The sequence below is a fragment of the Hylobates moloch genome, unplaced genomic scaffold, assembly GCF_009828535.3.
Source record: "Hylobates moloch isolate HMO894 unplaced genomic scaffold, HMol_V3 SCAFFOLD_1, whole genome shotgun sequence".
In the NCBI taxonomy this organism is placed as follows: Eukaryota; Metazoa; Chordata; class Mammalia; order Primates; family Hylobatidae; genus Hylobates; species Hylobates moloch.
The window spans coordinates 144,324,345-144,345,828 of NW_026652276.1; the positions used below are offsets into that span (position 1 = coordinate 144,324,345).

The 21,484-nt window shown below is 48.4% G+C and overlaps 1 protein-coding gene across 2 annotated transcripts in view; it reads left to right on the forward strand.

Moving 5' to 3' along the window:
• The window catches only part of GSDME (gasdermin E), a 59,748-nt gene that overhangs the window by 28,301 nt on the left and 9,963 nt on the right, over window positions 1-21,484 (forward strand). For both annotated transcript variants that reach the window (XM_032759151.1, XM_032759142.2), the window contains exons 4-6: window positions 10,616-10,787; window positions 12,457-12,577; window positions 19,415-19,579. In XM_032759151.1, coding sequence (XP_032615042.1) covers window positions 10,616-10,787; window positions 12,457-12,577; window positions 19,415-19,579 — 458 coding nt within the window. The remainder of the gene's footprint in view (window positions 1-10,615; window positions 10,788-12,456; window positions 12,578-19,414; window positions 19,580-21,484) is intronic.

Sequence of the window (21,484 nt, forward strand, 5' to 3'; positions counted from 1 at the left end):
CAGCCATGCCTTCTGTGCTCTCCCCTGTCCTAGGGGGGATGCCCACAGGCTCCTCTGTGCAACAGAGCCATGCTTTCAATCTCTAGCCTCATCTCTCACCAGTTGCCCTCACATCCTCCAGGTCAGTCGCTGAGCTTATTTCAGTTCCTGGGATTAATACTCCAGGCTCCTTCTACCTCCAATCCTTGTCTGACGTTCACTCCTCCTGTCTGCACAGACGCATGAAGGGCATACACAGACTCACTTCTCCTGTGTCACCCAGCCAATTCCTCAGTATTCCTTAGGTTAGACCCCACTTCCTTCAGGAGCCACATCACCCCTGGTGGGATACTAACCATGCTGTAGGGTCAAGTGTGTCGGAAGTGCCTGCGTCTGTGTCCGTTTCCCTCCTGGAACGCCCCTGCCTCCTTTGTCGTGGGGTCTGGCGCGGTGCCTTCGGCACACTGAGCCCAGTTTGCTTGAAAGGATAATTGGTTTATCTTTATTCTACAACTGAGGAGCCTGAATGTGGAAATTAATTAGTTTGCCTGGATTCAGGATTTAAAACCAGGTTCACTAAACACATGATTTTTCCAATCCAACTGCTATGCACAGAGCTTGGAAACAGACACATGTTCCAAGGGCTTTGGCGTGAAGTCACTTCTGGGTGTCAGCTGCATTTGGTTTATCATCTTCCAGGCTTGCTGCATCTCATCTACTGGTTGCAGTTAATTAATTGCTCGTCTAAAGGGCTGAACATCTACAGGTGCTCAGTCATTTTTTCCTTTCTCTTTCCAGGGGTCGTCATATGTGAGTAAGAGAAGGTATTAGAGGCTATAGTGTGGATAGAGGCGGAGCAGCCACAGTCTGCGGGTGACCTGGTCACTTTGGCAACAATGTGCAGTGAGCATTCTGCCCCAATTTTGATTTTCCCAGCATTTTACAATCCTGAAGTCATCTTCATTACAGCCAAGTGAGAGAGAGAGAGAGAAAGAGCAGGGATTATCTCACTGTGTTGGAAGTGGAGGCCTAGGGCACAGGAGTTGAGGTTTCTAGAGATTTCCTGCCCCCGGCTGTGGGCTGAGCATCTCTGACGTGTGGGAAGTTTCTGTTATGAAACGTGGTTGAAATGGGGACTGCTAGTACCTGCTGGGGAGCCAGTGGGCGGCTGCTTTCGTTTCCAAGAGGATCCACTTCCTGACTCTGGGAAGCTCTCATGGGATCGAGCAGAAAGACTGCCAGTTCTTTAACAATCAAGCATGCATTAAGCACCTTCTGTATGCAGGGCCCAGGAAGGTTCAGGAGGGAGAGGCAGATGGGTTCAGAGCTTCGGGGGTGGATGGTGCTGAGCTGCATTCTCACCCAGCCCCCTGGCTTCTGAGTTCTTTGTGCTTCTTGTTGCTTTCTGAAATAAGGATGATGGTCACTTCATATACCAGTTAGGGTGTCTGGTTGCAAAGAACATTTGTTATTATCTCACGTAAGAAAACACCTCCAAGAGGGTGTGTCCCGGTTGACTGAATGGTTAATGGCAGAAGGTCAGTTCAGTGGCTCCGTGGGCCCCTGTGGCAGCTGCCATCTGTTGCTTGTCCTGGCAGCTCAAGTTCTCTTGGTCCCTAAATGGCAGCCACATTGCAGACAAAAGGTCCAGAGGCAGAAAAGTGGCCTCTTATTTGTGTCCCTTTTTAAGAGGGAGAAAAACTTGAGAACCCCTAACAGATTTTCCTCAGGTCTCATTGGCCAGAATTGCCCCCGATTCCTGGTAAGAAAAATGGAGTGACCAAGAATGGCCGAGAGACAAATCAAGACTCATTGGCAGGGCTGGGTGCACCCTGTCTCTTCCTCCCCTGTTACAGCCCCCCTAGCTCCTGAACAGTGCTGGGGACGGCAGTTAGTGGCACCCCCACTCGTAGTGTGGGAGGGTTTTGCAGCCTTCCCAGTACAGGATGCTGGGGACAGTGCCTGCAGAAGCAGCACAGATGTGGTTTGAGCGCTGCTCTCCTGCCTTTGTTGTCAAAAAGCTTACAGTCTTTAAAAGGGGCGAATGGAGCCTCCCTTGGAGGGGTAATCGGCAGATGAAGGAGGCAATGGTGTGTGTGTTCCAGGATTTTAGGGGGCAGTTACTGAAATAAAACTCTTTGCCATCTCTGTAGACTGGAGGAGGTTGGTTATCAAGAGAGAAACAGACTTTCCCACTTAATGAAATGTCACAAAGGCAAAGCCAAGGAGTTTACAGGCAATGTCTGTGGACCTAATTTTCCCACTCTACAGCTGGTCTGTGAACACACATGTGATCCTTTGTAAACTGTAGTTTTAGCCAATAAATCAAAACCCTTGGGAGAAATTCTGGAATTACTAAAGCCTTTATCATCAATACATATCTCCGTTTCTGTGGGTTAGTAATTCTTGCTTAATATTCCTTGAGCAGCAGGCTGGCCACCATCTTTTGGCTCTCTGTCATGTCCCCATCTCTGTTTCTGGGGAGATGTTGAAACCACCTCTGGCAGTATTGCACCATTTCCTCAGTCTGCATTTGTACCTTTCACTTTCTGTTGTTCTTTAGAAGAGTGTAGTGGAAAAGCACACTGGTCTCAGAGTCAGAAGATGCAGTTCCTGATTTTGGCACTGCCACTAACAGGCCATGTGGTTCAGGTGGGCCTGTCACCTCTCTGGGGCGCATTCTTCACTAATGAGCAGAGACACTGGGTTAGATCCAGGTGATCAGGGCCATCCCCCTCCCATGTCCAAGCAGACACTGCCATTTAATCACAGCTTTCTTCCTCCTTACTGTCTTCCAGCCCACACTCAGCCTTAGAATCCTTTTCCTACAGCCAGGCAGTAATAGCTGATGGATTAATCAAGGTGAAAATAAAGATGAAACTGATTTTCTGCCCAGAGCTAGATAATCCCCTTGGGTCCCTTCTGGTTTTAAAATTTCTCCACAACAGACTCAACAAAAGCTCTTGCTCTGTCATGATGTCCCCTAGGGTTTGGAGAGCCTTACCAGGCTCCCCAGGGTTTCCACTGGAAACTCTTCCTCAAGGCCATTGTTTTTTTTTTTTTTTTGAGACGGAGTCTCGCTCTGTCCCCCGGGCTGGAGTGCAGTGGGTGATCTCGGCTCACTGCAAGTTCTGCCTCCCAGGTTCACGCCATTCTCCTGCCTCAGCCTCCCGAGTAGCCAGGACTATGCCTGGCTAATTTTTTGTATTTTTAGTAGAGACGGGGTTTCACCATATTAACCAGGATGGTCTCGATCTCCTGACCTCGTGATCCACCCGCCTCGGCCTCCCAAAGTGCTGGGATTACAGGCGTTAGCCACCGCGCCCGGCCTACCATTGTTATTATCAAGGGTTTTTGTGTAAGAGGACCCTGCTAGTGGTGGCTGCCTTGGCCTGTTCCCTGAGAAGCTTGCATCTGGCCTGGTGCCTGGAGCATAGCAGGACTCAGGTATTTGTGGAGATGAATGAAGGAGAGTTGAAGTGTGGGGTCTGCATGACAAAGCTCGCCCTCCTGTGTCTCTGCAGGAGGCATCCTGGGGACCTCCTTTATGCCTTGGTAAAGAAACCTGCTTCCCTCCTTTTGGATATTGTCAGACTTTTAAAAGTTGTCTCTGGGTTTCTCCTCTGTGAGTTTGCATTTTGGCTCTTGAAAGCCTTAGAAGCAGAGAAAATGGAAATGAAAGCTTCAGGCTGGGAGAGGAAGCGGCTTCATTAGGGCTGGGCCTGGGGAGCTGATGGATGCTGGAAGAGCTGGAGCCTCCCTTCCTGCTGGGCTGCTCTGGTCTCCAGCAACCACACTGGGCTCTGAGCCAGGTTTCCCTCCCTCCATCACTGCCTGCCGCCTCCCAGCAGCTCCTGCCTGGTCTCCTTTTCCAGCCATCTCCCGTCCTGTATCATGTAGCTGCTGTCTTGAATGTACCCGCGTCTTCTATCCAACTCCTGTCCTGTGTCCATGGAGCCATGCTCTTAATTGCTTCGAGGGTCCACTTCCTTAAGGGAGGAGACCACCCGTCATATTGTCTTATGCCCAATTTCTGCCTCCAAAGAAAGCAAAAGTAAAAACTAAAAGGCAGAAGTGAAATCCACAAGCAGACAGCCCGGCATCACACCCTGGGCCTGGTAGTTAAAGATCGACCCCTGACTTAATCAGTTATGTTATCTATAGATTACAGACATTGTATAGAAAAGCACTGTGAAAATCCCTATCCTGTTTTGTTCCAATCTAATTAGCAGAGCATGCAGCCCCCAGTCACATACCCCCTGCTTGCTCAATCGATCACGACCCTGTCACGCACACCCCTTAGAGTTGTGAGCCCTTAAAAGGGACAGGAATTGCTCACTCAGGGAGCTCGGCTCTTGAGACAGGGGTCTTGCCGATGCTCCCGGCTGAATAAACCCCTTCCTTCTTTAACTCGGTGTCTGAGGAGTTTTGTCTGCGGCCCCTCCTACTACACCTGGCTGAGGGTTCCCTTATAAAGCATCCTGAAAATTCTGGCCATTTCTTTGACCACCCTGGAAAGGGATCTTGACTTGCCTTCTTTGCCAATAGTGGAAGGAAAAAACATTTACGGAGCCCCTGCCATCTGCTGGGTAGAGCTTGGGTCATTTAATGCAAGAACTCACCGAACATAACCCTCATAACAAATTCTCAGTTTACAGATGTGCAAACTAAGCTTCAGGACTGGAGCAGTAGCTCAGCTAGGAGGAGATTGTGTTAGTCTGTTTGCATCGTTATAAGGAAATACCTGAGACTGGGTAATTTATACAGAAGAGAGGTTTAATTGGCTCATGGCTCTGCAGGCTGTACAGGAAGCATGGTGCCAGCATCTGCTCTTGGTGAGGCCTCCAGAAGCTTCCAGTCATGGAAAAAGGTGAAAGAGGAGCAAACATGTCACATGGCAAGAGCAGGAGCAAGAAAGAGGAGCAAGAAAGAGTGAGGGGGAAGGTACCACACTCTTAACCAGTGTGAATTCAGAGTGTGAACTCACTCATTACTGCAAGGCGGGCACTAAGCCTTTCATGAGGGATCCACCCCCGTGACCCAGACACCTCCCACCAGGGCCCGCCTGTAGCACTGGGGATCACATTTCAACATGAAACTTAGAGGGGACAAACATTAAACCACATTGGAGACAGAGCAGGGAACCGACTCTGGGATGACTCCAGGTCTTTGTGTTATATCGACCTGCCAGGTACAAGCAGAAGGGCAACCTCACAGGAGAACTGGGTGGGCGGAGTTCAGCAAGCCCCCGAGTGAGGAGAGGGCGTTCTCAACTGAGTGTGCATCCCCTTCCCCTGCCTCCAGATTTGCTCCTTTGGGGCTGGCCCTTTCTGTTGAGGATATACGCCTCTGCCTGGGTGGCCTCCTGTTCTTGCTTTCATATTGCCGCCCCCCCCACCCCCCAGGAAGAGCAAGGAGGCTGCCCTTAGACAGATGTGTGAAGCGGACGAAGAACCTCTGCTTGTTCATTTTCTCCTGGAAGAGCTTCTGCTCTATTTTCCCTGTCTTTGGGCATTGGCTCCTGGCTGGACTTCGGGAGAGGGTCTCATTCCAATCCTGCCCAGGTTTATGTGATCAACCATTCATTTATCCCCCAACTGGGTGGATTGCACAGGGCTGGGCACCAATAAAAAGAGCAAGTACTTTGTCCTCCAGGAGCTTACAGTCTGTCCAGAAGGACTTTTTTTAAAATACATTTTTTTTAACTGGGCAATCTATTCACATGGTTTAAATGTCAAAAGGTCAAAAGAGAAAAGGTGAAAAGCCCCTCCCAGCCATCTGGTTCCCCACCCAAGAGGCGACCACTACTAATAGTTTTCTGTGTATCTAAAGCCACTCTGTCTGTGTTGCTCAGTGGCTCTCACAGGGCCCGAGAGGAAAGAAATCAGGACAAGTTGGGGAAGAACTGTCAAATGGCACAGGGCGGCAGCCACGAGGAGAGTGAGATGGGCTTGGGGAGGACAGGCAGGCATGGATGTTCTGATAAAGATTCCCAGAGGACTTGGGTATAACTTGCTTTTCCAGCCTCCATCTACTGGTCTGGTTACATAGGCAAGATATTTACATATAGAAATGAACATAGCAATACAAGAGTTAATAGAGATGAAGATTCAATTCCTAGTACAGCCCAAGGGTGCCCTCACCCAGAAGAGGGAGACAGCAGCTATGGGTGCTATGGCCATGTAGGCCATTGTAAAAGACCTGGGCTTCACAGCTGTGTGACGTTGGTTACTGCCATCAACCTCTCTGAGGCTTTTATTTTTTTTAAACTCTCCTGAAACCCTCAGTTGAGAGTTTTAAATATTTTGTTTCATGAACTCCATTAGCAGTTGAAGAAACCCATGGGCCCCTTTAAATGCATATAATAAAATATATAAGGTTATACAGTAAACAAATGGCATTGAAATTTGGCTGGTTTCTGCACTAGGCAGGCACAGGGGAGCCCTGTTGCATGGTGATTTCTGTTCTGAGGAGGGCCAGAGCCAGGGTCTGGTGACCTTGAACTGTTCTGGGTCTGCACCTGAGAACACTGCCCCCAGGGGACACCAGCTCTCCCCCGGGGCTGCTTGGGGCCTGGTGGAATTGACTCAGGGAGGAGATGGGGAAGAATTCCCTCCTGAGATTGCTTTTCAGAGAGTCAAACGAACAATCCATTTTCCCTGACGTGTAGCTTCCCCTCTGTCCCCGTGGGGCCTCTCCTAACTAAAGATAATTAAATTTGTCCAGCATTTGGTTTCCAAAAGGTGGCAGCACTGTCCTGGGAAACGGAATCCCAGTGACTTGGGTGGAAGTGTTTGCTGCTAGGTGATGCCTGCGGTTCTCGCAGCCCTGCCTTGGTAGCCCAGGGAAGGATTCCCAGTGGCCTGCATGAGCTGTGGCTGTGTGACACTTATGTTTCTAGTCCCCCGAATCCTAGCCTTGGAGACAGTCTCCGTCTCTGGGCGAGCTTCTCTGTGCTGCAGTGGGTCCGCCCCACAGAGACCTTCTGAAGGCAGGGACTCAGAAAGCATCTCAGGACTGCCCTGTCATCAGATACAGCAGGCAGTTGCCTGCCCACCTGCGTAGATGGCTGCCCCTCTCTTTTGGTGTTTGAGGTGGGGGTTCTGGAGGGAGGTGGGCATTTTAAGCAGTGGAGTCTTGAGTGGTCTAGGCTGAGCTTTTTCTTTTCAAACAATTTCACACTGGCTAGGAGCAGTGTCAAGTGTTCAGTGGATTCTGTTTAGGGTGGGTAGGAGGGCTGCAATTTCCAATCCAGCAGAGTCACATCAGACTCCTAAAGGCGGCAGTTGTGGGGTTGTCACCAGGCGGTGATACGTCTGATGTGTGTCTAGCTGGGAGGAGCCCATTCCTTAGCTGTGAGGGCATAGACAGACGTTCAAGAATCTGCTAGAATTTTGAGCAATACAAGGAAGAGACCATTGGAAAGGGAACAGTTGAATGTATGTTCTGACCGGTGGTTACAATGGCTTTTATCTTTAAAGTCTTTGCCTGTGGGACTAAGACGTGCAATCCCTTAGGAAGATCGCATCTGCTATGCACCATTTTTTGATCCAAGCTGCAGATCCTCCATTTCCCCCATCTTCCATGTCTTCTTTCACACGTGGATGCACAAATACATATGTACACATTCATTCAAGCAAATAGAGGAAAAAACCCTGCAAGTTTTATTTACTCATTTATTCCAAAAATATTTCCTGAGCTTTTCCTATGTACTAGGCACTAATCCTGGCCCTGAGATATGCAGTCAACAGGATGGCACACTCGCCACCTCTGTGGGGTTTATATTCTCGATGGAGGAGGCAGGCCATGAGCAGATAAAGGAATGAGCTAGAAAAATATCCTATGGAAATGTGCTCCCCAATGAAGTGATCTTAGGGTGTGATAGCGTGATGGGGGTGCAGGGAATGCTTCCTTGAGGAGGTGACCAATGAGTCAGTGAAATGTGGCTGTCAGGGAATGTGTGCCAAGGCCTCGGAGTGGGCACACACCTGGCATTTTTAAGGAGTAGTAAGAATGCTGAAAGGTAAAGTCAACAGGGGGCAGGGCAGATCACATGGGGCCTCAGCCTGGGAACGCACTGGACATGGGATATAGCCACTGAAGGCTTTTAAGAAGGGAGTGATGTGGAAAAGCACCTCTGACTCAATTCAGTGCCTCATAATTCCCATGCAGGGCACACACTGTGGCTTTGTTTTGTGAGCCTGATAGAGGGACACGGGAAGGTGGGTGGAGCCAGCTAGTGTTTGTGTGGCATTTAACTCTGTGCTTGGCACATCCTAATGGCTCACTGCATGCATCTCATCTAAACCCTGATGCAACCCCATGAGGAGGGGGGCCCTGTTACCAACAGGTCATCCATGAGAAAACCTAGGTGCGGAGGTGGCCCTTCACTCGAGCTTGCCCAGTGGGAGGGCAGATCTGAGATCTGAACCCCAGCCCTGCAGGCTCCAAGGTCCCTGTTTCCTGTTCCTTCCTGGAAATGGAGTGTCTTGGCAGCTTTGTGGTTGTCATCAATATATTTTTATCATGTGTGAGACATTTTTATAATTTGAACTAAGATTGAACCCGTTTTTCCTATGTCTTATTTATTTTTTATTGTGGTAAAATAGATGAGACGCAACATTTACTGTTGTAACCATTTTTAAGTGTAAAGTTCAGTGGCATTAAATACATTCACCCTGTTGTGCCGTCATCTCTACTCTCCATTTCTAGAACTTCTTCATCACCTCAAATAGGAACTCTGCAGCCATCAGGCAGTGACTCCCCTTCTCCAGCCCTGGTAACCTCCAGTCTGCTTTCTGTCATTATGAATTTGCCTATTCCAGATATTTCATATGAGGAATGATACAATATTGTTCATTTGTCCCTGGAGTATGTTACTTGGCATAATGTCTTCAGGGTTCACCCATGTTGCAGCAGATGTCAGAACTTGACTTCTTTTTTTTTTTTTTTTTTTTTTTTTTTGAGACGGAGTTTCACTCTTGTTGCCCAGGCTGGAGTGCGGTGGCACGATCTCGGCTCACCGCAACCTCTGCCTCCCGGGTTCAAGCAATTCTCCTGCCTCAGCCTCCTGAGTAGCTGGGATTACAGGCATGTGCCACCACGCCCGGCTAATTTTGTATTTTTAGTAGAGACGGTATTCCTCCATGTTGGTCAGGCTGGTCTTGAACTCCTGACCTCAGGTGATCCGCCTGCCTCGGCCTCCCAAAGTGCTGGGATTACAGGCATAAGCCACTGTGCCTGGCCCAACTTCACTTCTTTTTATGGCTGTATGATATCTCATTATATGACTATAACACATTTTGTTTCTCTATTCATCTGTTGATGGACACGTGAGTCATTTCTATTCTGGGAAGGTGATTACGTTGAGATGGGACTTTCCTAGCTACTCACTCCAGTTCCAGGGCTACTTTCTGAAGCCCAGAGAACCTGAGTCTGTCTAGGATGGGTGACCCAGCACGTGTGTGGTCAGGGATGGGTGTTGAGCTTTTCAAGGTAACTAACCTCTTAAAAGACCAGCATGGATACCATAATTTTTCTTGTGCTGTCACCAACTCTAGTTTGGTTCTTTTCCTGTCCATTTCACAGAATCATAGCATTGAATGAGATCTCCAGAGAAGTTATTTCATCATTTGCTTCTAAGCATGAAATCATCTCCTGTAAATAAAAATTTAGTCTGTTCTTGAAAGTTTGCAGAATTTCAAGTGGCTGGGTGGGAGCCCCAAATCTCTGCTGAGTGACTCTGGACCCAGCCTCAGTTTCCCCATGTGTAAAAAGACATCAAGCCCCTTCTAAGGGATGAAACATCTTTCCTAGACAGGTTAAGAAGTTTCCTCTTAGTTCAAATCTAATTTCCTTCTTGCTACTGATACTTTAGGCCTATTCCTTTCTCAGTGAGAAGCAACTGGTCACCATTCCTCCCATCATAATCCTGTATTCTCTGGGCCACGGCTGTGACATCTGACATCCCTCAGCTCTGATTAAATAACAAAGTGGAGTTCCCAGGGTCTAAGGCACATGGATTGTAGTTTCCTTCCTGGTTAGTTTTCTTTTCCTTTTTTTTTTTGAGATGGAGTCTTGCTCTGTTGCCCTGGCTGGAGTGCAATGGCACGATCTCAGCTCATTGCAACCTCCGCCTCCCAGGTTCAAGCGATTCTCGTGCCTCAGCCTCCTTAGTATCTAGGATTACAGGCGTGCACCATTACGCCTGGCTAATTTTTATATTTTTGGTAGAGACAGGGTTTCACCATGTTGGCCAGGCTGGTCTCGAACTCCTGACCTCAAGTGATCTGCCTGCCTCAGCCTCCCAAAGTGCTGGGATTACAGGTGTGAGCCACTGCGCCTGGCCCTGGTTGATTTTTTCTTCTCCTTGACAACCGGCGCTGCTGTTTGACTGAAAGCCCCCTTCCCTCTGGCATCTAGCCTGGCCCCCAGAGGCCCGGCAGCTCTGAGGTAGCCTCAAGAGAGTTTGGTTAATGCCTTTCCAGGTGACTTGCCCCCTCTTTCATCATCAGGAAATCAACAAAGCCTGGCTGTCACCTGCTTACTCCTCAGCTGCCTGCTCTGCAAGAGGAAATTCACACTACACCAATGTCCCCTGAGGCACTAGGCCACTCACATCCATTTTTTTTTTCAGAACAATAAATCTGAGAAACCCTGTGCTCCAGCAGGTGCTGGAGGGAAGGAATGAGGTCCTGTGTGTTCTGACACAGAAGATCACGACGATGCAGAAGTGTGTGATCTCCGAGCACACGCAGGTTGAGGAGAAGTGTGGCGGCATTGTGGGCCTCCAGACCAAGACGGTGCAGGTGCGTGCAGCCGGGCTGCCCTGCAGTCATGGCTGGGCAGTCATGGAGACCTTGGTCGGGGGCCTCTTTGGGTGGTGTCTTCATTAGTCAGGACTCTTTCGGTAGCAAGTTAACAAAAACCCAACTAACGCTGGCTTAAATGAGCAAGAGTGTATTGGCCTGTGTAGCTGAAACACTTGGAGAAACTGGCTCCAGTCACTGCTGGATCTAGGCCTTGCGGATATAGGGAGCCACCTTCCCTGGGTCGATCCCCTCTCAGATGGGCTCTCCCTATGGTGCTGGCAGCTCCAGGCTTGCTCCTGATTTGCTGCAACTCCACGGGTGAGGGGGCCTAGGACTGGGTCTCACCAGACCGTTCCGGGATGTGTTCATTCCTGAAGCAGGACAGGGTCGCAGGCACTCGAATGGGCCAGGCGGGCTGGCATCAGGTGCTCTTCCTGTGGGCGGCAGATGTTTCCCCAAGAAAAATGAACACACAGGCACTGACCAGGCCAAATGCAAGAGAATCCCTAGAGCCTCAGAGCTGGGGCTCTCACAGTGATTACTTGGAATTAGCTGCTGCAAATCCTTTGTGGGTTGAGTTAGGGCAGGTAAGATCTAGCTATCTCTACATAGATTCTTCTGGATAAAGTTATTGACAGTCTTACCAACCTGATTTGTGAGCCAGTACTAAACTTCAATGGACTAGGTGGCCATGAGCCCCAAACTCTTTCTCCTCCAGCTTGCCACGGTGGCTAATATTTTCTTAGAGATTTACTTCTTGGGATGACTTTTGGCTTTTTCTAGAGGAACCCAGAAAGTTGTGTTTGGAAGGAGCTGGAGGTAGAGGTCTGGGGCCAGCACTCTTGCTGCGGTGGGGCTGGATAGCAGCAGCGAGGGAGGCACTGATGGGCGATGGCTCAGGCCGGCCCTGCCGGTGCTCCTGCCACAGTCACTTACTGCCAAAGTTTTGAAGCCTTTCAGACTCAGGCCACCTGCCATTTCTCGACCCAAAGCAACACACTCTGACCCGGATCAAGTTGCTAAGAAAAGTTCTCTGATTGCTAGTGTTTGGCCAACAAATAGATTCTCATCTTCCTCTCACCAGGACATCATGGGAAGGGGTCCTGTTTGTGAGAGTGTTTAAAGGCAGAAGCTTTGGTGCCTGACTTCTTGGCATTTCCTGCCTCTCCTCCCTCCAGCCTCTCCCCACTTCCCTCTCTGTTCCTGGTTTTATCAGCACTGTGCACCATCTACAGGGGTCTGGAGTGATATGCATGGGGCAGGGGGCCCTCTCAGCTAGGTTCTCCCAGTCCAACTTTGCTACTGTTTAAGGTTTTCATTAGGATTTCAGTTGTTTCCATAACCTGTGATGGAGGGAACTGGGAGGTGATCTTATGTATCGTATGATCTTTGCACAGCACTGTAGACCTAACTTCACTGTATCCCACACTCTGGAATCTCGCTTTGATGCCACCAGGTTGGCCGTTTACTTGGGAATGTGTGTAGTGATGTCAACAAGGGTTGAATCCCCCCCATCCCCCATGCTGGCTGGCTCCTCTGTTCCACTCGGTTCTGTGGACATTGCTCAGCAACTCTTATGTACAAGGCACGAGGCTGGCTGCAGTGGGGAACAGAGAAGTTGGGAGAGCCGGAGTGCACAGGTGGGAGTGTGCGCTTTTGCCCACAGGTGTCAGCGACGGAGGATGGGAATGTCACCAAGGACTCCAACGTGATGCTGGAGATCCCAGCTGCCACCACCATTGCCTACGGTGTCATTGAGTTATACGTGAAACTGGACGGCCAGTTCGGTGAGTGCCACCTCCTGTGGGTGCTGAGGGATCCCCAGCAGAGGGACTCGACTGCCTTCCAGAGGACTCGACTGCTTTGGAGACTGTGGGAAGAGAGGGAAAGAGGTCTGAAGAGGGTAGACTGTCCCATGACATGGTCCCTGGACACATGGGCTGCACTGGGGGAGGGGTGTGGTGAGGGATGCCTGGAGCAATGCCACCCTCTCCCCGAACATTGGTGTGGGGTGAAGTTCCACCAGCACGGTAGAGGGCTGGGCTGTGCCCTCTGGGCATCAACCTGGGCTCTGCAGCAGACACAGTGGGCATCAACCCTGGTGCCATGATGTCCTATGAGGTCTCAGGCAAGTTGCTGAATCTTACTGAGTCTTGGCTTCCCTGTCTCTGGAAGGTGAAGGGCACTTCTTCACCGGGCTGTGTGAAGATTTAATGAGTTGAGGACTATGAAGCGCCTGGCACAGTGGTCATTTATTAATTCCTCCACCTTTGCTATTAATAGCATTATCACCATTATTGTTATCCCACCTCCTCTCGGCAAGTATGAAGCCAGACATGCTGAACTTGACTTTTCTCTGCTGATCATGAGTGTGTTCAAAGTGCAGAGACCCAGCCGTTGTCACGGAAGAAAATCCAAGCTTTGGATTCAGCGAGTGTCTGCTCATTTTAGGTGTTCACAGCCCCTTCCCTCCTCATGTTCCCAATGAGAAGAGGTTGTGTTCACTCATGAAAGCTGTGTGACCGCTCCTTAAGGACATGAGTGGGTAAATGTAACATAATAAATTGTGAAGTTTTTTAGGTGTGACAATGGTATTATAGTTATATTTATAAAAATGAGTCATCCTATCTTTGAGAGATGTACACTGAAACATTCACGGATGAAATGGTAATATGTCTGTGGTTTGCTTCAAAAATAATATGAGTGGGGCATAAAGGGTGTGAGTGTGGGCAGCTGCCAAGGGAAGGAGGCTTGGCTGAGAGGGGACAGTGGCTGAAGCTGGCTGATGGGCACACACTGGTTCATGCTCCTCCTCTCTATTCCTGTGCAGTTTGACATTTTCTGTAACAGCAGTTTTTAAAAGGGCTGTGATAGACCACGCACATGCGTGCTGCTGCCTCCTGCTCCTCCCCCATTTGTGGAAGGGGGGGCAGTCTCCCGTGAGACAGCCCTCGCTAAGCCCACACGAGTCACTGCACCATTCAGCAGCCACTAGAGGGACTCGAACAGAACGCTCAGTGTGCTAGTGTGCTGCTGTCCACAAGCTGAAGGGTGTTGAGGATCCCTAGGAGAAACAGACGAGGCACAGAAGGAGTGCACGGAGCCTCCCTCTCTCATTCTGCAAATGAAGCAGCCTGCATTTTAGGGCAGTGAAATGATTTATCTGAGGTGACAGAAAGAGAAAGTGTCAGTGTGAAGCAGTTGGTTAAAGAGGTCGGTCAGGGACCAAGAAATGCTGAGAATACCAGGTGTTGTGACTTCCTTGAGGCCTGTGGTTCCAAATTTGTGTCCTCTGGGGTGTTTTCGTTATTATTGTCATCTTACTCTTTCTCTTTGAAAAGACTTGTCTTCCAAAAAAATTGCATCATGAAGATGATCAAATTGTTCTTCTAGTCTCTGTTATCCATATGTGGTAAGTAGGGTCACCATCTGCACTTTTGGGTTTCTAGCCCCCCCATGTCTGCCTCTGTGGTCCTGTCCAGTTTTACTGATGGCCAATGGTGAATGTGTCACTCCCCTGCAGCTTACTGAGGTATGATTGACACACAAAAACTATGTATGTTTAAGATGTACAAGTGATGATTCAATAGACATAGACATTGTGACGGGATTACTACTGAGTCAAGCTAATGAACACATCCATCACCCAGCATGGTTACCTTTTGCATGTGTGTGGTGAGGACACTTACTGTCCACCCTCTCAGCAAGTCTCAAGTAAACACTGCAATACTATTAACTATAATCACCATGCTAGATCCCCAGAACTTACCAGCTTACAACTGGAGGTTTGCATGCTTTGACAACATCTCCCCATTTCTCCCAGCGCCTGGCAACCACCAGTCTACCCCCTGCTTCTGTGAGTTCAGCTTTTTTCAGTTCCATGTATAAGGAAGACCATGTGGTATGCATCTTTTTGTGCCTGGGTGATTTCGTTTAGCATACTGTCCTCTGGGTTCATCGAGGTTGGCACAAATGGCAGGCTTTCCTTCTTCGTGGCCAAAAAGTATTCCATTGTGTAAATATATCACATTGTCTTTATCTATTTGTCCATCAACAGACAGTTGGTTATTTCCGTATCTTGGCTGTAGTGAAGGATGCATCACTTCTGTAAGGCCTTCTGAAATCTTGGCATGCACCTGAGGATGCCCAGGAGTGCTCTGCGGACCCTTCAGTAGCGGGGACCCAGGCCTGGGCTGCCACTCTAGGCGGTGGTCCCCATGCGAGCTTCCTCCTGTTTGTCCCAGGAGGTGACCAGACCCTGCCCTGACGCAGCTCTGTGGAGGTGGCCTCTCTCAGATGGGGTTTGAAAGACACACAGCCTTGTCTGGCAGGGCTCTCCTGTTTGCATTTCAATTTCAAGGCTTTTATCTTTTCCAGCTTCCACTGTCTTTGAAAATAAACCCCTCTTTGTGCTGCTGAGAAGAGGTACCCTGGGGATATCTCGGCCTTCCCTTAGCTTGTTCTGGGCCCTGGCCTAGGAGGCAGCTCCGTGGCTCCTTCCTATGGCGGCTTGGTGGTCAGGCCATCGTTCTGGGTGACTCACTGCCTGACTGTAAACCAGTTCTGCTATTTCTTTTCTTTTTTTGCCCATCCGTTTTCTGTTGCTCTTGCTACAGAATGTTCTGGTATAGCTTCATAGACATAAACCTGCAGTGGTTGGAAGGGCCCTTGAGAAGACTCTGTGCCTGCTGCCTCTCCCTACCTTTCTGGTGGGATTGCATTTGACAGAGATCCTGGTTGTCCTTTGAAACCTCGAAGGGAGGCAGATTCCATCTGCATCCCAGCCAGGTGCTTCAGCCATGCCAGCTGCAATAAGACCCTTTCCTTCACCCACAGATCCCCTCTCAGGAGACACTTATGCCCAATCAGAAACACCCTTTCATTCTCTTGACTTTCTGCCTTGCACTTTCATACATCTTGGCATTTGCTAGCGTCCTTCAGCACCAACTTCCAGTTGGATGCCTTGTGGACGTGAACCTGTGTTTCCCACGCTTCACCTGAATCTGTGCACGTCTCCCCACTGGCGCTAACACCATCTCCCTGCTTCCCCACCTCGCTTTCCTTAAAGACAGGGCCTCGCTCTGTGACCTAGGCTGGAGTGCAGTGGCAGGATCATAGCTTACTGCAACCTTGAACTCTGGGCTCAAGCAGTCCTCCCACTTTGGCCTCCCAAGCAGCTAGGACTACAGGGGCTCTGCCACAGACTTGTAACTGGCTACTCTGATTCTTTCCTGTCTGTTTCATCCTAGCAGTGTAGCTAATGGGATTGTTTTAAAATTGACCACTTCACTCACCTGCTCAGACACCCTTCTGTGGCTCTTTGTCCCAAGAATGCAGTCTGCACCATGTCACGCCTTATGGGCCAGCCCAGCATGGGCCTCATGCCTTCCCTCTGGTCACAGTGCCACTTGCCCTGTGATCTCACCGAGGTCTGGGGCATGGCACGCCCTCTCCCACCCCCAGGCCTGCTGCGCCTCTCTCTGGGCGTGCTCTCTGCCTCTTTTGCTTCTGCCCAACCATCAGATGGCCTTTCTGGTTCTTCTTCCCTGTGATGGAGTTCAGGACATGCAACCCTAAGATATTTTAAAGTGAAGGAATTTGAAAAGATGACAGAAGCAGGAAGGTCACTGTGACCTTCTCCTCACCCTTCTCCCTGTAGCAGGTCATAAAACCTCTGAAGGATTTTCCAACCTTCCCCTGATGCAGGTTACAGACCCTCAGGGGAGAGGTGCCGTCCCTCTGCCTGGAGGAAAGGAGCAGCCGTGTCTCCTGACACAGGACACAGAGAGGTGAAGAGGCAGGCCTTGCTGAGTTCTTGGATGAATGGCCTTTCCATCATATGCTCTGCCCTGCCACATTTCTCCACCACTGTCCCTCAAACCTAGCATAAAAGTACTCAGATTTAACTATTTCTTCACATGTTCATTTTCTTATGAAGGCTTCCATATCATGTAAAACTGCTATTCAGTAAAGTTGCGTGCTTTTCTCGCTCTCTTTTTTTTTGAGACAGAGTTTCACTCTTGTTGCCCAGGCTGGAGTACAATGATGCGATCTTGGCTCACCACAACCTCCGCCTCCCGGGTTCAAGTGATTCTCCTGCCTCAGCCTCCCGAGTAACTGGGATTACAGGTGTGCACCACCACGCCCAGCTAATTTTGTATTTTTAGTAAAGACGAGGTTTCTCCATGTTGGTCAGGCTGGTCTCAAACTCCCGACCTTAGGTGATCCGCCTGCCTCAGCCTCCCAAAGTGTTGGGATTATAGGTGTGAGCCACCGTGCCTGGCCTCTCTTGTTAATCTGTCTGTTGTGCTAGGGGCCTCAGCCATGAACCTAGAAGGAAAGATGTTTTTCCTCCCCTCCACCCGCTGGTCACTCTGGCCTCAGCCCTGGTCAACCCCTGTCCCCACTCTTAACACACTGATCGTCAAGGCCTGGTTGTAGTCCTTTGTATCTGTGGCTGTGAGCACGGGGCCTGGTATAGGGAATTTTAAAGATTTACATTGTTGCATATTTGCTGGCTGGCTGGCTGGGGATGGATGGATGAAAAGAATGAAGGAATTAATTGGTAGCGCCCTCAGGGAGCTAGGCGTGGGTGAAGGTGAGAGTGTGGTGTGTGGCTGGCGCTGTGGATTCTTAAAATGCCAGTTGGTTCCACATTATTTTGGGGACCTGGCAGGGCTTCTGGCAGAATTTGAGGCTGTGTGAATGGTCAAGGCTCCTGTCCTCAGGGAACAAAGTTATGACCTACGTGCTGGTTCACACTCCTGCACCCCAGTGGCTAAGCGCAAAGTGTGGAGGAACAGGGTCAGCCTGAATGCTGGTGAGTGTGGGCCAGGTGGGTAAAGCCAGGGATCATTTCCTTTGTCTTTAGACAGCCATTATTCTTTTCTTTTCCATTCTATCTTTATGAGCATCATTAATGCCCACAAGCAAATGAAAATATGTGCTAATACTCATGCCTTCTACATTTCAGCAAATACGGGGCCCTGCCACATTTTTATTCCATAGCCTTTGCTTACGTACACAAGTTAGTAAATAGAATCATAAAGAGAACGCTAATTCTTGAGCTCATTTACTGTTTCTGCTTAGCAAGGATGTAATAACTTACATTTTTATCTACACCTTAGATACCTTAGCTGGGTTCTCAAATATGGAAGTGTTTGAGAAAACATTTCTTTGCTTTTTTTTTTTTTTTTGAGACAGGGTCTTACTCTATTGCCCAGGCTGGAGTGCAGTGGTGCAATCTTGGCTCACTGCAACCTCTGCCTCCAGGGCTTAAGGGATCCTCCTACCTTAGTCTCCAGAGCAGCTGGGATTACAGGCATGTGTGACCATGCCCAGCTCATTTTAAATTTTTTGTAGAGACAGGGTCTCACTATGTTGCTACTCTCAAACTCCTGAGCTCAAGCAATCTGCCTGCCTCAGCCTCCCAAAGTGTTGGCATTACAGGTGTGAGCCACCATGCCAGGCCCTTTTTATTATTTAAAAAGCTTTTTATTGCTTGGAGCGGTGGCTCACACCTGTAATCCCAGCACTTTGGGAGGCTGAGGTAGGTGGATCACTTGAGGTCAGCCTGGCCAACATGGTGAAACCCCATCTTTACTAAAAATACAAAAATTAGCCAGGTGTGGTGGCAGGTGCCTGTAATCCCAGCTACTCGGGAGGGTGAGACAGGAGAATTGCTTGAACCCAGCAAACAGAGGTTGTAGTGAGCTGAGATTACACCACTGCACTCCAGCCTGGAAGACAGAGCGACTCTGTCTCAAAAAGAACAAAAACAAAACAACCAAAAACAGACCTTTTTATTATGGACATTTCCCACACGTTCAAAAGTAGAGATAATAATGTAGTGAGCTCCCATGTGCCCACCATCCAGCTTCAGTGACTAGGGCAATTCATGTTTTAGCCATAACTTCACCATCTCCTTCCTCTCCTGCTGGATTATTTTGAAGCAAATCCTAGGCATTATATTGTTTCATCTATAAATATTTTAGTACCTTGAAATGATAAGGCTTTTGAAAAAAGACTAGCTTTGCCTTGATAGAAATAGATTCATAGAGAATATATTCTTTTGTTTGCCATTTTTCACTCAACATGTTTGTGAAATTCATTCATATAATTGCAGACATCAGTATTTTATTTTTTATTGCTGTATATTATTCTACATATTATAGAAACATTGATTTCTTAAAAATATAATCACATAACTACTTGGCCACCTAAATATACTGGCAATACTTTTTAAATATTATCAGTGTTTGTTTAGATTTTCCTGGTTGTTTTGTGCATGTCAGGTTTCATTTGTCTATTTAGAATGTTTGTTCAAATCAGGATAAAATAATATTTCCCATGTTTTAAAGATTGTATCCAGCCTGTTCAGAGAATATATATTAGGGAGCTTTATGTAAGAACAGCCATTTCCTTATTTGTTGAAAGTGGCTGGACTTTTGGTCAAGCAACATAATGTGTGTAGGGATCGAGTTTTATGGGGAAGATGGATGGGTCTTCTGCTCCACCGAGTTAGGTCTAAGATGTGCCATCAAGGCTGGGCTGACCCTGTCCAGACTTGTTGGCACATCTTAGACTCAACTTTACCTAACTTGTCCTTTTCTCCTGCACTACAGAGTTCTGCCTTCTCCGAGGGAAGCAAGGTGGCTTCGAGAACAAGAAGAGAATTGACTCTGTCTACTTGGACCCCCTGGTCTTTCGAGAGTTTGCATTCATAGACATGCCAGATGCTGCGCATGGGGTATCTTCCCAGGATGGACCATTAAGTGTTTTAAAGCAAGGTATTGCCAGCAGGGCAGGAGTGGGCAGTTGAGGGCCAATTGAGCCCTGTATCCCAAGAGGTGGTGTGGCCTTCAGCATCAGTGACCCCTCAGTGACTCATGGAAAACATATAAGAGAGGTGATGCCGCCGAGGCCCAGTCCACTCGGCAGGACTCACCTCGGTTGGATCTTAGGGAGCCCCACGTTGTGGGTGCTGTATTTTAGGAACGGTGGGGAGAATGACGCTTCATGGGGCAGGGGTCAGAGACTGAGGAGTGAGGCAGTCAGGGGCTTGGCATTTTTCTTTCATTGTAAGCACAGAAGCCCTGTTGACTGACTACTAAGAATGGCTCATCAGCCGCGAGGATGGAGAACCCAAGTTTTGCATCTGTTTAGTTATATTCTGGGCTTCATTGTTAAGACAAGCAATGCTTTGTCAGCCTTGCAAAATGCTCTCTTGGAGGCTCTTTATCCACATGGCATGGACTGCATGGTGCCAAAGAGGAAGAGGGGCCATGCCCAGGATGTGCCTGCAGCAATTCCTTTTGCTCCTCACAGCGTATTGTGCTTTAGAAAGCTGGTTTCTTTTGTCGGGGGTGTGGGGGGCACAGCATATAGGAGGAGATGGGCAAGGAAAAGGGGAAACAAATAGGTGAGAGCTTAGCACAAAGAGCTAGGAACCGCTCAGTGTGCGCTCTGGCTTGGAGGGTAAGCACAGAAGCCCTGGTGACTACATCCGTGGAGCTTTGATGAGTCTCAAACCAGGATGCTTTTGTAGCAAAAATGTCCATATTTGAAAAAATGACAACAAAGGCCCAATTTTAATGTAAGGCTTTCCTATCTTGGCTTCCTTGAGATGGATAAGTGGGTGCAATTTTCAGCTGCCACTTAAAGGATTTTGTCATTGTGGGTTAGAACCACAGCACAGTGGCCCTGCAGCCACTGGGGAGCAGAAGGCAGTCCCGTGCTGCAGCTTTCTTCTGTCCTGCCCACAGGCCCACCCTTCGAGTTGGCCATTCTGGTCAGCAAGGGTGCAGTGGGAGCTGGGTGTGCGACTGGACCGACCAGGACAGTTTCTCTCTTCAGGCTGGGACTGGTAAAGACATAGTTGTGTGTATAGCAGAGTTTTGAAATATGTTGGTTACTGATGTTCTCTGTTCCTCTGCATGGGGCTTTATACAACTGCTAGTTGGAATTGTCCATCCTCATGGGTGGTACACTGATGTATTAGTGTGTATCCCTGCATATGAAACCTTTATCAAATCTTTAAAAATAAAATCTCCACTAGACTTAATTTACAGGAAACTTCTGAGTATCTTAAAAACAAACAAAAAAACCAAAAAACAAAGAAAGGAAAAGAGATTCTAAGGGGAGAGGCCCCTAAGCATCCTGCAGAGGCAACAGCTTTGGGGACTCTGTGCTCAGCTTGAGGACTCGTGAAGAAGCAAAGGATAGAAAAAGAATAGCTGTGTTTGTTTGCCATGAAAATAGGGTGCCAGCCCCTTTAAAAATGGGCATTAAATATTAAAGCATAGAAAATCTGCAATGTACTACAAGAAACGACATGAAAAATAATGTATTTTGGAATTTGTATGGCTCTAAAGCATTGTAAAAGCACTGACTTGTTTAGTAATTCAGCTTTGATAATTTACTTCCTGAGAAATCATGCTAAAGGGGAATTTAAGTGACTTTTCCAGAAAATAATTGATTAGACTTAATTAATGTTTAGTGAGTCATCAGAGAAGAGTGAAGCTTGAAATACAAACTCGGCTTCCCTCTTTATCTCTCTCTCCTCCCTCCCTTTGGTTTTTGAAGAATATGCAGGGTGGCGTGTAACTTGATGTTTATTTCTGAGTTCCATGACTGACTATGCAGCTGGGAATATCCATGAAAGAACTGATGACGATTAGGTATAAAAAGCAGGT